The sequence below is a fragment of the Nomia melanderi genome, chromosome 7, assembly GCF_051020985.1.
Source record: "Nomia melanderi isolate GNS246 chromosome 7, iyNomMela1, whole genome shotgun sequence".
In the NCBI taxonomy this organism is placed as follows: Eukaryota; Metazoa; Arthropoda; class Insecta; order Hymenoptera; family Halictidae; genus Nomia; species Nomia melanderi.
This window is the reverse complement of record NC_135005.1, coordinates 5655651-5671453: the sequence shown is the minus strand read 5'-3', so window position 1 is coordinate 5671453 and position 15803 is coordinate 5655651. Positions and strand designations below refer to the sequence as shown.

The window sequence follows — 15803 nt, the reverse complement described above, 5'->3', positions numbered from 1 at the left end:
CTTATCAATATAATAAATTTTATTTAAATATAACAATAAAAAAGTGGTATAAAATGTTATAAAATTTCACTAATTGAATAACGTTAATATATTAATAAATTTATGTATTGTATATTTATACCTATAAAATAATATATAAAAATATTGATTTTATAAAAATTTTAGAATTTTTAATATTTAAAAAATGTCTTATTTCCGCTTCAAGGACTCTATATATAATTTAATGCCTGCTTGCACTTGTGGTAACTGAGCATATGTTATGAATTCTTTAAGGTCCTTATCACGATTTTCTTTCATCCAAAGCAAATTAGGCTCTCGTAATATAATTTTTGTCTGAGATCGACCTATAGCTGTATTAACATTTTCAAACATAAATATATTTTTTTCTTTTTTTAATCAATATATCAAGTAGTATACTTACAAGATATGTGTTTAAAGCCTTGTATAAATTTTTGACACTTATTAATAGCATCTGTTTTATCAACAGCCAACTCATCTACAAGTCCAACTTGTAATGCTTCTTCGGGATTAAATAAAGATCCTCTAAATTAATATTTTTAAATCAATTAAAAGTATTATTACAAGTAACTTTTTATATTATGTGTATCATTCATTAATTACCGTAAACAAGCCATTTCGGCTTTTCTATATCCTATTACATCAATATATAAATTTTTAAACCATTTTGGAACTGACATTCCTAACTGTGTTTCATTTAATCCTATGGTATGTTTGCCTTTAACAAATACTCTGTATTCGGAAGAAAGTCCTAATAAGCATCCTCCAGCAGGACTGGCACCCTTTGTAAATAAAATAATGTTGTAAATATTTATATAATTATTTAAAAATAGTCATGTATATACAGATTGTAATCTATATAATTATAGTAGCTATATTGTTAATAATATGTAAAATAATACATTAATAGCAGTGGCTAATGGAATTTCCAAACCATATAAAGTCAACCATGTATCTTGTAATGTTTGCCAATACTCAGTTAGTTGACTTTCAGTTCGATTATACATTTCCATTAGGTCAAGTCCTCCAGAAAATATAGTTGGTAATGCAGATGTCAATATAACACCAGTACTATGATTTTTTTGTGCATCCATTAAAGATGTTTTTAAAGCATTTAATAGCTCTTTATTTAAACCATTTACTGGTTGACGAGTCATTGATATTGTAGTAATACCTGTTGAATGAAAATATTAATTAATTTAAATTAAGTATTATTTTGAAATTAATTTAAAGGCAAAAAATAAAAATTATAACTAACGAGTTTTACCTGTATTGTTTTCGTGTGTAACTTCAATAAGTTTTGAATTGGACATATAAGTTTTACATAATGGAATTTGCATATTAAAAAGCTTTCTTACTGCAAACATGATTAATTAAATATGGGTTTTATATTATAAACACTGAAAAATATTACTTATATATGCTAAAACAAACACTTTATTTAATTACTTTTAATTTACTATCAGCTGGATTATTTTCGTCACAGCTGTTAATTTTTTTAATCAAACCGATTCTGCAAGGCTGATTTTTTTTATCACAAATAGCACTAGTACCGTGTCATAGATCATGGGAACCCTGTGTAAATATAACTTTGCAAAATTTTATTACAATTTTGTAAAGACGAAAAAGCACATATTTTCAGGTTTTTACGCAACGAATTAATGAAATATGCGATTGATACATCCAAATCATTTAATTTTTAATGCTTATCAAATTATACAACACAAGTAACATAAACTGTAGTGTTATCATCTTAAGCGAAGATCCACTTCAGATAAAATATATTTTTGTTCATTTAACTTCGTTATCATGTTTACATAAAATAATATTATTATTAGTTCTTTTATACTTAAGTTACTTTTTGGACCCTTTCAAAAGAAAACATTAAAAATAAAAATATTAATACAAATATATTGTACTTACAATACATAGAATAGGCATTTATATAAAACGAAAATAAAAATAGTGTATATATATAAACTGTAAACAAACAATATTTATTTCAATATTGTTATGTTTATGTAAACGTTTGTTGCTAAATTGTTATTAAATTATATTTATAAACATATTATAAACATATTTAATATCATTGATCGAGATTAATCGTGATCCTACCGTACCGTACCAATGATTATTAGTGTGAATCAAGCTTTAAATGGATGTTACATAGTCATTACAAAGAAGACGAATTTTTCACTTTGTAGTCTCATTTAGTTCTCACTTTCATCCATATTTTTATTTTATGCGATAAGGAACAATATTTTTTGCGACTAAAATCGTACAATTCACAGTTTTCTTGAACAAAATCTATGAATTGCTATCAATTATGATCGCTCTTATAATATCAGCCGTTTATAGTTGCCGATCAAATCAAATTCGGATAAGTTTGGCGCGGTTTGCGATCGCCGGCAGGCAAACCAGCTCGACGATCAATAAATTGTGATTTAACTTGACCGTACCTACAACCGGGAATATTCTTATTGGATTACATGTTATTATATTGGCAACAATGATGATAGGCTCTGATTTGACTTGATGTGATCGTACCGTTAACCAGTAGTGTGAATCTGGTTTAAATATAAATATTAGGCATTAGTTGTTTCGAGACCAAAACTTCACGTTGTTGTATTCAAAATTGAGTATTGCACTATGTTGTTAGATATTACTATAGGTTGAAAAAAGGAAAAGATAACTACAGTGTAAGTCATTCATATCCGTGAAATTTCATCTATTGTTGGTAGGCTAAGATCTATCATACAAGAAATCGTTGATAAATAAAAATAATCTAAAAGGAGGAAATAATTTGGAAAATAAAAGATAATCTCCCTTGTTTTAACATGGTTTTACTTGATTTTTGGATATTTTTCTCCTTCAAATTTTCACTTATAGGAGCTGCTCTTATTTTTCACATAGATTCAAACTTAGAAAAAGCTAGATAGCAGAAAATTATGGACTGCAGCAATTTATTTTGGGTTATTATAAAATAATAACCCAAGCATTGTACTACTACTACTACTAACAATCAACTGTAAGTCTTAAATAATGCTTGAAAATACTTAGAAACACCTCCATAATTTCTAGATGTAAATATTGTGGGAAATACTTGGAACCATCTAAAATGAAAGTAATGTCACATTGAATTTCATTATAAAATGTAGAAAGGGTTCTTTTAGAAGAAAATATTTGAACTAAACAAAATAATAGAAAAATATCAACTTTTTTATTGCATACATTTAAAAACAATATATTTCCTTACATGTTATTATCACCAACTTTGATAAAATTCTAAATTAAAACCAACTTTTAATGGAAAACTTAATTTTTGGCATTTATGTCTGAAAAAATGACATAAGTACCCTTTAAATGAAGTTTACCCAACAATGTATTTCTCTTATGACCATTTGGTGCAATTGTAGCTCATTAACCAATTTTTGAATGGAGTATTATCATATTTCTCATTACAATAAACGTAATATTCTTTTGTATTTTCAGTTTCAACTGTTTCTTTGTTTATTCCTTTTTTCTTGAATGGTACCTTTCATTTATATTTTTCTGTTTTCTTTTCATTATTTTCATTATTTTTATCTTATGTTTGTAATGTTTCTTCCAAGTTTCAGGTTATCCTACACAATTCATTCCTTATTACCCCATAAGATAACATACACAAATAATAAAAAATATTTATAGTTACAAACATCAAATTGAGACTTTAAATTATGAAATTAACATCCTAAATTAATCCTTCATTTGTATTTTTTTGTTTGTGAACATTAATATTAGGATACTATAAATACAAAAATTACACTCAATTCACTTTTTTTCAAAAAAATTGTAACAAAACAAATAAAAATGTATAATTGTTTTTATTTTAGATAGAATGCATATGTATTTTTTTGCAGTTGTGATTCAATATTACTTGTAATATTAATCAATTCACGAAAGAATTCATGAAAAACTATATAAAACCTTATTAATTTCTTTAAATTCAGAAATACAATTTAGTGTTTTTGTAAAACGAAAAGTTTTCGTTACTAGGAATTGAATAGCGACAATGTTCATAAATAAATGAGAACAAAATTAATAGTTGAGTTGAAGTTCGCGAATAATACTGTTTACGGATAAAATTCGGCATTTAAAGGGTTAACTGTTAAATGGCGACAGGATTATTCGGTTATCGTTGTTTAGTACAGTATACTATTATCATTTCCAATTACTTTGTGTTCCTGATTACCTTACTCTTCGCTGCTTATCAATTTAGTGAATTCAATGCCACAACGGTTTCAAATTATAATAAGATCGAAGGGGAATCCCATTAAGTACGAACATATTTAAACTTAATGATATTCTGTCTTTTAAATTAGGCCGGTCCTATTAATTTTTTCCATTAAACTGTAACTGTATGAATATTTGTTACACATCTATTTACCATTTTACAGATATCAATATTTTAACAAAGGATATTGGTATTGCATTAATTCTTTGTTTAAATTATTCTGGAGACTTCAAGGAATGTGCATATGTTTTTTTATTTGTAAAAATTTTACTAATAAATGATGTTTTACAATATTTTTGTTAAAATTATTCACCGTACGAATACTTTTTACGCTGACTGTATAGAAAAGATTAATTACTTTATCTGTTTCGATTATCATAAAGTGTTAGATTTATATAAAAAATAAACTTTATTTTACTGTTTTACATATTATTCTACTTATATCACTATAAAAAGTGAATATTGTCCAGAAATCGCAAACAGCAAAATTATTTGTAATAATGGAACGGACCGGAATGGAACAGAATGGATCGCGGGCAGGTGCTAATATGGCGGCTATTCTGCTTTATAGTTTCGTGACATCGCCCATTATCTTAACTTTTTTTTAAGCAAGTTATAAAAGTTCAGTCACTGGGTGACAAAAAAAACAATGTCTTAAATGGGTCCGCTTATGTTTGACAGATAAGCCAATCAGCAAAATGTCAACCAGATCGCAACTTACGAAAGATTTAAACGGTTTGTCTTGATCCTGAATGTTTACGTTCGTATCGTGGACCTGTCATACCTCGAGTGTATATATTATTCATCCAATTTAAATAGTCATTGCTTAATAGAGTTCATAGAAACTTTAATGATTATTTTTTTATTTTGTATATATGCAAGTTGAGTTAGGACATCATTTTTAAAAAATATTTCTCTTAATTTTCTACATTCATTACACTCCATTGAATATATCCTTCTATAAATTATTTATTCTTTATAGAATCAGTGAAAGCACTACTTGGTAAGCATGTCAAGATATTATTAAAAAATGTTGTGAAATTGGAAACAAAGCAGGATAAACAAGAAAATCGTGTTCTAGTGAGTAATAACCGAATAACATTATAACAATCTCATTTTAAGAGAAATTTTGTAAACTAGCATTTTAATATGTATTTTATCATCATGATTTAAGGTTTTCTCACCATGTCGTCTATTTCTTTTAACGGCCAAAGTACCCACAAGGGTAAGATTAAATTATTATTTTATTTATTCGATTAAAATTATATGGATATTTTATTAATTAGTTATTAACTTTGTAGCTCGACTGTCATTTTCATTACTTAGAAATAACATCTATAGAATCCAAAAGAGCAAATCAATTATTATTAACTGTTGGAGAGAGGTATTACAATTTTACTACTACAGGAGCAGGAGCAGATACGACAGAGGTAGATGCAATGATTGAGGCCTTACATACTGCAATTCGAAATATCTTTCCCACTGTACCATTAAAGTACGTGAATCTATTATCATTACATAGTTATTTTAAAGATTTTTCATTGGGTTTACAAAAATTGGTATTAACATTGATATCCTTCCTACAGTTATATTATAAGAAAAATAGAAGTAATACCAGCTAGTAGATTGCAGAGTATAAGAGGTAGTGAGTTAGCTAGAAGTACAGAAGCAACAAGACACACTGGACCTTGTGGTGGATTTTCAACCCAATATGCATGCATGTGCGATTTACATGGCGTACCATATAGAGAAGAAGTTGCTTGGGTAATATTCTTAAGATATATAGAAGATAAAATGGTATCAGTATTTTAAAATTTTGTTTGAAAAAGATTCATTTTTTAGGACGTTGATACAATATACCTCTCTCATGACACAAGGGAATTAAATTTAAGAGATTTTGATCATTTAGATCAAAAAGATTTGGTGCCAATCATTTCCGCCTTGGAATATAATACTTGGTTTACAAAACTAAGAGCATCTCATTTAAAATTAAGTCATGAACCTTTGGAGCGATTATTACATGTTATGCGCAGATCTCTTTCCATACAAGAATTGTACCTAGATAATCTTGGAATTAAGTGGTAAAAATCAAATGATGTAGTATAAAATTAATTTTGATAAAAAGACTAATAAACATATTTGTTACAGGGATTTTGCCCACAAATTATCGTTAGCTTTAATTTCCAATGGTAATACAATGTTGCAAACTATCGATCTATCGTATAATACTATTGAAGATAAAGGTAAATATAGTAACCTTTTTGTATTATTGTGACGTTCTGTAGTAAATTAATGTGATTGTTTTAATAGATCCATTTTCAATTTTTCATTTTTGCTTTGTCTATTTTAAAAATAGTTTTAACATATGTCTGTACAAACTTTTTATTTATATTTTTGTAGGAGCCTCTAGTTTATGTGTGATAATTGCCAAGTTAATGCAAGGTGTGCACATAAGTATTACTCTTCCCAATAATTACCATTTGTAGTGCCTGTTATTTAAATTGCTTTCTAACCTGTTGCATTCAAAAATATAATCCTCCATTTAAAATTTCACTATATTTTTCTTAAATTAAAAATTATCATTACATTTTTTTCTTCTTACACAACCATACATTATTTGAATTAATGTAATATGTGTATAATAGTTAGTAACTGTGTGATTTGAGCAAATTAATAGATTGAATCATGAACAATAATATAAATTTTAGGAGGTGCACATATAAGCGGACCTATTGGTAAGCTACCTAAAGGTTTACAAAAATTAAACTTAGCACATTGTGGACTAACAGGGAAAGGAATAAGTCAAGTCGCACATGCATTAAGTTTAAATAGGAGCATGCAAACTAGTTTGCAATATTTGAATCTTTCAGAAAATTCTTTAAAAGATGACATCAATGTAAGTTTTTAATAAGATTTTAAAATTCAATGGTATAAATTATTACTTTAATATGATAAAATGTATTATTTACAATGATATTGTTATTTTGTTACAGAATTTGTGCAATTTTTTAGCACAACCTAATAGCCTAACTCATTTAGATCTAAGTGGTACAGATACTACACTAGAATGTGTAAGTATTTAGTTTTGTACGTAACAAATTTCAATGGAACAAGTCATTTACATGTATTACATTTATTTTATTCAGCTGTTCGGTGCTTTACTACGGGGTTGTGCAACTAATCTAGTCCATTTGAATGTTGCTCGCAATTCTTTTTCAAGCAAAAAGACCAAAGAAATACCTCCCAGCTTTAAACAGTTCTTTACAGCTACACTTTCATTGAAGTACTTAAATATATCTTGCTGCAAATTGCCATTAGAAGCGTTAAAGCATTTATTACTTGGTTTAGCATGTAATGAAAGTACTGTTGGTTTGGAACTTGATATGAGTGGAAATAACTTGGGCTCTATGGGTGCTCATGTACTGGAGTCGTGTATACATGGTGTACGTTGTATAGCATCATTGGATATTTCAGATAGCAGTATGTATATTTACAACAGGAAAAACTTGTCTATCATTTGTGAATGATACAGTTGATTAATTTTTTCTTTACAGACATGGATGTTGATCTAGCACAAGTAATAACTGCTATAGGAAAAAACAAATCTATAAAGCAATTATGTATGGGCCGTAATACTGTTAGCATGAAAAGTAAACATATTGCCATTGTAATGGATGCTCTTGTACAAATGCTTCAAGAGGACGACTGTGTTTTACAAGCATTACATTTACCGGATTCTCGTTTGAAGTCTGATCTCTACAACCTTATTAATGCCCTTGGTAGTAATACATGTCTTCATACTTTAGATATTAGTGGTAATCAAATTGGAGATCCTGGTGCAAGATTATTAGCAAAAGCGCTACAGATTAACAATCATTTGAGGACCATTATTTACGATAAAAATAACATTACACTCCAAGGTTATGCAGATATTGTTCATGCTTTAGAAAAGTATGTATATTTTTTTTTATCTATTATTTAAAATATACTCGTACATTTCCTAATATGTTGTATTCTATTAAAGAAATTGTAGTGTAAGGCACATGCCATTTCCAATTTACGATCTGCAACCGTGCATGAAAACTTCTGCCGACAAAACTGAACAGTTAGCTAAGAAGATACAAGATTTATTGCAAAGAAATGTTACACCTTGCAAGTACAGCCATGGTCAAGCCTTTAGATTACAACAAGGGTTTTTGTTAAGCTCTACACAACAAATGGTTGATAGACTGGTTGTACAGACTCAGGATACTATTAAAGCCATTGCTGCTGAAAGCTGTGATGCTAATAACGATATTAATTATGCAACTGGACTTATACAAGATGCGGATAATTCAAAGCAGGTACAAATAAACGAGCATATAAACATTTGAAAGGTGATTTTATTAAAATATAATCTTTCCAGTTATTACCGAGATTACACGAAGTACTTCAAAGACGGGATGAAAATAATCCAATTGAATTAAAATTACACGATATGGCAAATGAACTTCATAAAGTTGTGACTGTGTATTTACAGGTATATATTTTATGTATATTTTTATACTGTTCATATTGTTACTTTAGCTATAACGATAAGTTTATAATAATCAAATATGAATATAGGATTCCTTAGATGCTATGATAAAATGTGCAAATGAACAGTGTCCTACGATACTTCAGCAAACGGTGATTAGAGGAGATGAAAGTGAATCAATTGCCGTAGAAGATGATCTACGTAATAGTTGTAAAGAAAAAAACCAAATCAGTAGTGAATTTATACACACCACTATTACGGAACAAGCTGGAGCAGATATAGTCAATAGAGTCAAGTAAATATATAGCATATTAATACTATCCAAAATAAAAATTATTATTCTTACTTAAAAAAAGTGTTTTCATTTTGTTTTATTATATTTTCACAGTGAATTAAATTTAGCTGTTGCTGGTCATGTGTCTGACAGAATAACAGATGAAGTCATTGAATCATTATCGAGGAGTTATAAAAATTTGGTATGTATAATATACAATAGAACAATTTTCTAAATTGAATGAAAGCATTTTAATTTTAATACCGATGTTATTAGATCGGTGATTGCGATAGTAGAACACGAAGTAGCACACCAGATGTATTACGGCCTAGTGCTGGTTCAATGAGTAGTGGAAGTGTAATAGGTGTTACAAGTACAGTAGGTGTATCTACGTCATTGGCTATTGGTAGATCCAGCCTTGCTTCAGAAGAAGATTGTCCACCTGAAACTTATTCACTAGTAAATTCTATTGGTCAGTGTTCTAGTGATCAGTCTCCTATGGTAAGTAAATGTAAACTATCCCATAGAATTATTAATAAGTATGTATTATTAATAATAGTTAATACAATGATCAAAATATAATGTTTTCATGTCTGTCTAGAAATTGGATTATTTAAATCTTGTAAGTATTGGTTAAAAGTATGTACCGTTTAATGTCATTTATTGTTGCAGTTTTCCAAGAATTTACAATATACTGTGTATAAAACATTCACGTTATTAGCAGCCAATGATTTTCTTGCAAATGGTAAATGTATTTTTAAAAAAATAGAAAAGAAAAATGTTGCATAGTTTTTCAAAAGCAACACAATGAATTATATAAAATTTTTAATTTGATAATAGTTTGTGAATAATGAAAGTAGCTTTCACTTTTGCAAATAAAAAGTTTTAATTTTTATATAACACATAAAAGCAAAAATAAGAAATAATTAAATAATTAAATAAGAAGTAATTCATACGTAATTATATTAAATGCGTTGTTTTGTGTTATCATTAACAATAATATTAACATTTAAGAACATAATGTAACATTTAAACTAAAATTAAATATTATTTCCTATTAAAAAATTGGCAGTTAAAACATTATTTACAAATTATTGTAAAATCATAAACTGATGTAACCTACTTATTTAGTTGAAAAAAAAAGAAATAGTGAAATATTTACTTTTTGCATTCCTTCCGTATACTTACTATTTAAGAGAAAAACGATGGCTAATAATAACGTAAACACTTTACTTATATACGTTTTAGTAATATTAACAATTGTTTTTCGTATTTAGGCCACACCACATTTATCAAATAAACGTAAGAGTTTACATGGAAGAAAGTTAAGACCTAAATCTGTGGTTGATTCAGTTGAAGGACTTTCTGCTGACGACATTCCTGATCTATTACCACCGTTGCCAAAAAGTCAAGCAGAAGGTTCATATCATTTTAACTTGTACACTTCATAAATTTATGAACTTTTAATTGATTGAAGAGTTTTTAGCCATTTCAGAAACAGAACATTCATTAACAGAGTCTTTAGATTCTGTTTCTGAATTACCTAATACCGTGGGTCAACAATTACAACATTTAGTAAAATCTAGACCTCGTAGAACGAAAACTAGAGCACCTACAAGACCAATGTTAAGACCAGATCAACCAGTGGATGGTCTTGCTCTTGGAGAAGGCCTTGACGTATTCTTTCGACCAACTACACCAACAACTCCTCTTATATCTCCAACAAGCGATGATAGGTACTACACTGAACGGAATATGATCTCCGGTTTTTTAATAGAAATTGCATACATTAACTTACATGTTTTTAATTAATTGCAGCTCCTTACATACGTTTCCGACTGATGGCAGTCCAAATTTATCTCTTACGAGTTACAAAAGTATTCCACCTGATACGGATAAGAAACCTGGTTGTAGTTCACCAATGTTAAAAACGCTCCTTGAGCCTACACCACGATCACGGTCTAGCGATAATTTGGAGAAGTTTTCTCCTCTCGTCGGTAGGAGATCTCAAGGTGATTCACCATTAACCGCATCCCCATTAGCTCGACGGAATACGACTGATAATGCTCAAAATCACGAAAGAACCATTGCAAAATCTGATAGTTATAGCGACACAAGTAGTAATAGTTTTGTCAATACCACTGACATTTCTAAACGTAGCACATTGCCAATTACTGGGTCTGGTACAAATTCGCGTATTTCGCGGGATTCTGATGAAAATGGTAAAATGTTACAATTAACAACCGCTGGAAATTCTTCAGATAGGGATGTATCTCTTGCAACGTCTGTTCCTAAAGATTACGAAAGCAGAAAAGGTTTAACGAAAAAATCTGCCATGGACGTGGATAAATCTGCAAGCCAACCGCTGCCTTCCCTTAAATTAAGATCGATAGGTTTCGATCTTAGAAGTCCAACAAACGGCAGTAGTACAAAAAATACATCAGAAGCATCGAAGTCTCCAGTATTAAAACCTTTATCTAAAGGAAATAGTTCTACTAGTGATGGGAAAAGTAATGGTGCTCTTTCAAAGACTAAATTGACTCCACCTGCAACTGCTCCAAAACCAAGACCTTGGAGTATGGCAACTGACAGAAAATCCGGTGAGTCTAAATAGATATAAAAACCATATTTTAATATTTATTAAGAACTTCTTATATCGCATACATGTAACTATAAAGTGAGTAGTATTATAATTGTATACAATTAAGAAACTTATTACATTTGTAGTAATAATATATATATATATATATATATTACGTGTTATTATACATGTTATTGTTATATATTCACTGTATAGTTTCATTTAATTTTATAGGAGAATTTAATTTATTAAGCGATGGTTCTAGTCCAAATACTTCAGCAGGAAACACGCCAGATTCTGGTGATGCTCTTGATGAATCAACAGATAGTGGTGTAAGCGGACCCGCTTCGTTGCCACCAACATTATCAGCAAGTAGTACTGCTAGTTCTTTAAGCAATACAAGTGTAGAAAAGCGATCTGTCAGAGAATTGGCAGCTAGTTTAAACAAGAGTAAAACAGAAAGAAAAGAAAATGGTAACTCGGAAATGTGTTTTTTTGTTGTTGCATGCTGTGTATATATATATAGTAACCTTGTATACGCCATCCGAATCACGCATTATTTTTAATTAAGAACAGTTTTTTTTCAATATCAATTAATTTGTACGAGTGCATGTTAAACCCTTAAATTAAGAAGCCTTGCTGTACATATTATTTTAGAGCATACCGCACCTGCAGCATGGAGGTCGGTGCTTCAACGTTCTATCAACCAACCAGATACCAAGGTATAATTAAAGTCCTTTTGTAACAGCTTACCATAATATTTTTTTGTGCTTAAATCCTATTAATAAAAAGTAATAATTTGATGTCTTGTTGATATAACACATGAAAAAATGATCGAAAAGATATTCGTAAAATAACTTATCTAGGATGCGAACGTATACATTCATAATAATTCAGTGTATTTTTAGGTAATGGAAGCGCCGAAAACGGTTGAAGAAAATCGAATAAATTATAAACTTCGACGTACTTCATTTCTACGTGATTCAAATTTTAACTATGATAACGATGTAGTTGATGTTTGACCATGACTTAACACTATAGTAATTCGAAAGTCAATGTTGTTGGTTAATTGCACATTAGAACATCTTTTGTCAAAATATTTTATACGGGGCACAAAAATATGCGAACATATTCTGTTTGCATTTGTGCCATAAAAAGTCGAATGCAAAGCAAGTGCTAATGTTGGAGACAGAGCATCAGGGGTCTCTATAAAAAGTACTAATCTATCGTTAAGGTGGCATTAAAATTCTTATTACAATTTCGTTTACAAAACTGCACTCTTGATGCAGGTTACCTTAATTTAGCAGTAAGTATTTGTATTTAATGTACTAAAAATCAATTGTTGTCTTCACTCCAATTACTTAAGACATTCATATTTCCATAGAAAATATATTTTATACTTTTACATTCCCTTAGATTCTTAGAGAAAGGTCTGTTTGATATTTGCAATGATATTATTTGATCAATGAGATACGTTATGTTTGTTTGAAATTTAAATATTTATGTATTGTTTGACCATACATTTTAAGTAATGGATTGTCTAAAGACCATAATTTACATGATTTTAATTGTTTTAAACATACTACCCATTGTTCTTCTATGTGTAGATCAGCATAATTTTTCGTAATACAAGAAAGGTTTGTTTAAATTATTTAATCATATTTGAGATGTCTTCCGAAACAAATTCTTTTTAATTTTGTGATCAATATTCCCCTTTATTTTCTGAAAAAGTACCGCTTTTAAGCATTTGTGATTATGAAAATATGAATTTTTATATAAATCGTATTATTTATTACTTGCAATTACTCATATTCTACTTTTACACAGTTTTATTAAATTGAAAACTTATCTTAAAAAAATATTTTTTCAATAACTACTTCTGAAATCAGTATTTACCATTGGAATTGAGAAATGCACAAAGCCAACCTCTAAGAATCATAAAACGTTTGCAGTGTGCCATATAATAATGTTATTACATAAATTAACAAATGCCTTTGGTTTCCATATAATAAGGACACACTCAAATGAAATTTTACATGAATATAATAATATAATATTATACAACGCATATACCATATACAAATAATAGTATCAATGTGCAAAAGAAGGAAATGATGTATTCATTAAAAAGATGTTATCGGCTATTGCTACATTCTAAGAATTTCTTTGCAATATTTGTAATTTGTATTTACTATTTTATACCTTGTTAAACATATATCATAACTAAACAAATTTACTAATGTTTTTCGGCTATGTGTGTCCTCTTTTAAAGGGAGCAGCTTTTTTATAACAGTTTTTTTTGTATTATATTAAAAGTATATTGCGAAATATAAGTAATAATCTATCTTATATAAGTCTGTTGAGACATAGTTTTTGATAGCAAAGAACCTATGTAAATACATATGTATAAAAAAATACGCAGGTAAATTAGCTATGCTTACAGTTTCAGTTCATCCGGTTTAATAAATATTTGAATGAGTGTTCGATTTTTAATTTATACTAATATTTATGATTATCAAAGGAAATATATACATATATACTTTTTGGATACACATTTCTAGAAGTACATGCTAGATGACGATATTGCATGTTAAATTGAATTTGCTCTTTTTATATTATTCAAAAATTTAGGACATATAGGTTTGGTCTAATACATTGATCTGGATATTTGAATTTATACATGTCAAGAAATTCATTAACGAGGTACTGATTAAGTCTTTTGAATGCAACTTTTTTCAGATAATCAATCATTTTAAATCTTATAAAGGATTGTAAATTAGACTGATAACATTCTTGTCAAAATATATGCTGTACTAAATCAACTTGACAAATTTTTTATAATAAAAACAAATCAGTATCTCAAAAAGGTAGTTAATCCTGAAGTTACTTAATAATTGAAGCTAATAATTGTATGCCTATAATTTAATTACTACAATGATAAACATAATATTTGTAAACAGGTATGGACTTGTACATTGCCATAAGTATATACAGTTTATGGTTTGTATACATATTATGTTGCAGGTGGTTTTTTTTAGAAGTATAGAGTTTCTTTAGAAGTATAAAAAACAGATTACATGCTTAAAAAACTCCCATTGTTATATGAAATTTTATAAACATAACGTAAAAATTGGAATTCAATCTATTGTGCCAAAAATGTAATTATTTTGTACACATACTTATATTCATTCAATTATAATTTAGAAGAATTATATAATTATTATAAAATGGCAAACATACAAATTGCGGATCATGAATTGTAAAGTATAATTATTTTTTTATCATAAATATAATATCATTATTTTAACAATTCCATATTAATTGATGACTCTGTACATTAAAAACGATCACCTGTAATATACAATATTTTAGTATGTAAATATATTGAATGTATCTGCAGTATGTATGTACTAATGAATGCGTGATATAATATTTATATTCTGATTTTATTCTATACATTCCTGTATTAACACTACTTATAAATATATATATATATATACATACACGCGTGCGCGCACGTGCGCATAGCACACCTACATATACACATACATTGTACAATTTTATATGTTCAAACTCTGCTATTAATATTGTTCTGTATCTCTTTCCATCTAAGATATTACTGCATTAAAGTGTACACAGACTGGTATTAGTATTTATAGCAGATTTTGATACATGATTAAATTTAATCATGCAATATAATTCACTAGAAAATAAAGACTCCTATTACATTCATGTACACTAATAGTTCTTCCTAATTATGCATTAGAGAAAAGGTCATTAGAATTAATATTCCTTTGTACCTAAATAATTTTTATAATTCGTTTTTGAAAAATATAATGACCATGTTCTGTAATAGTATTCAGAAGTTTATTTAATTAATATTAAACATCACTGAAATTTTACACCTTTTTATAATTATATACTTTAATATTATGTAACTAATTTCAGGATAATAAGCACTGGAAAAACAGCTCCGAAGTGTTTGTGACATTTATTTGAGATCTTTATTTTTATTTCAACATTTCTGGAAACGCATATTGATATTTGTAAAAAAAATACCATTTAAATTCTAATAAAGCAAAAAATTGAGAGGATCTGTTATTAATATCTTACAGACAGTAGTAACATTTTATTTAAACAT

General features: G+C 28.2%; 2 protein-coding genes across 10 annotated transcripts; one reads left to right on the top strand and one right to left on the bottom strand.

The window, feature by feature from the left end:
* Position 1: 1 nt before the first annotated feature.
* Positions 2–1931, bottom strand: LOC116424309 (enoyl-CoA delta isomerase 1, mitochondrial). Its single transcript, XM_031970572.2, has 5 exons — positions 1286–1931; positions 921–1192; positions 622–800; positions 422–543; positions 2–350 (listed from the first exon to the last, which is right to left on the bottom strand). Exons 1-5 carry the CDS (start codon positions 1383–1385, stop codon positions 190–192), a joined length of 834 nt encoding a protein of 277 aa, XP_031826432.1. The 5' UTR covers positions 1386–1931; the 3' UTR covers positions 2–189.
* Positions 1932–4618: 2687 nt separating this feature from the next.
* On the top strand, positions 4619–15757 carry LRR (capping protein regulator and myosin 1 linker 1 leucine rich repeat protein). 9 transcript variants are annotated; one of them, XR_012998891.1, is made up of 25 exons: positions 4619–5026; positions 5274–5371; positions 5466–5516; positions 5593–5786; positions 5878–6055; positions 6134–6372; positions 6440–6534; positions 6692–6733; positions 7000–7187; positions 7285–7362; positions 7438–7771; positions 7846–8242; positions 8316–8634; positions 8697–8810; positions 8897–9102; positions 9196–9283; positions 9358–9582; positions 9683–9703; positions 10359–10500; positions 10568–10817; positions 10900–11681; positions 11897–12136; positions 12320–12384; positions 12571–15435; positions 15611–15757. XR_012998891.1 is itself a non-coding variant. In XM_031970561.2 (25 exons), exons 1-25 carry the CDS (start codon positions 4990–4992, stop codon positions 12682–12684), a joined length of 4212 nt encoding a protein of 1403 aa, XP_031826421.1. In that variant the 5' UTR covers positions 4619–4989; the 3' UTR covers positions 12685–15757. The 9 variants fall into 9 exon arrangements, 8 of the variants coding, with proteins under 8 accessions (XP_031826421.1, XP_031826419.1, XP_031826417.1 ...); XM_031970561.2 differs by having other exon boundaries at positions 10900–11093; positions 11379–11681; positions 12571–15757; XM_031970559.2 differs by having other exon boundaries at positions 10900–11093; positions 11343–11681; positions 12571–15757.
* The last annotated feature ends 46 nt before the right edge of the window (positions 15758–15803 follow it).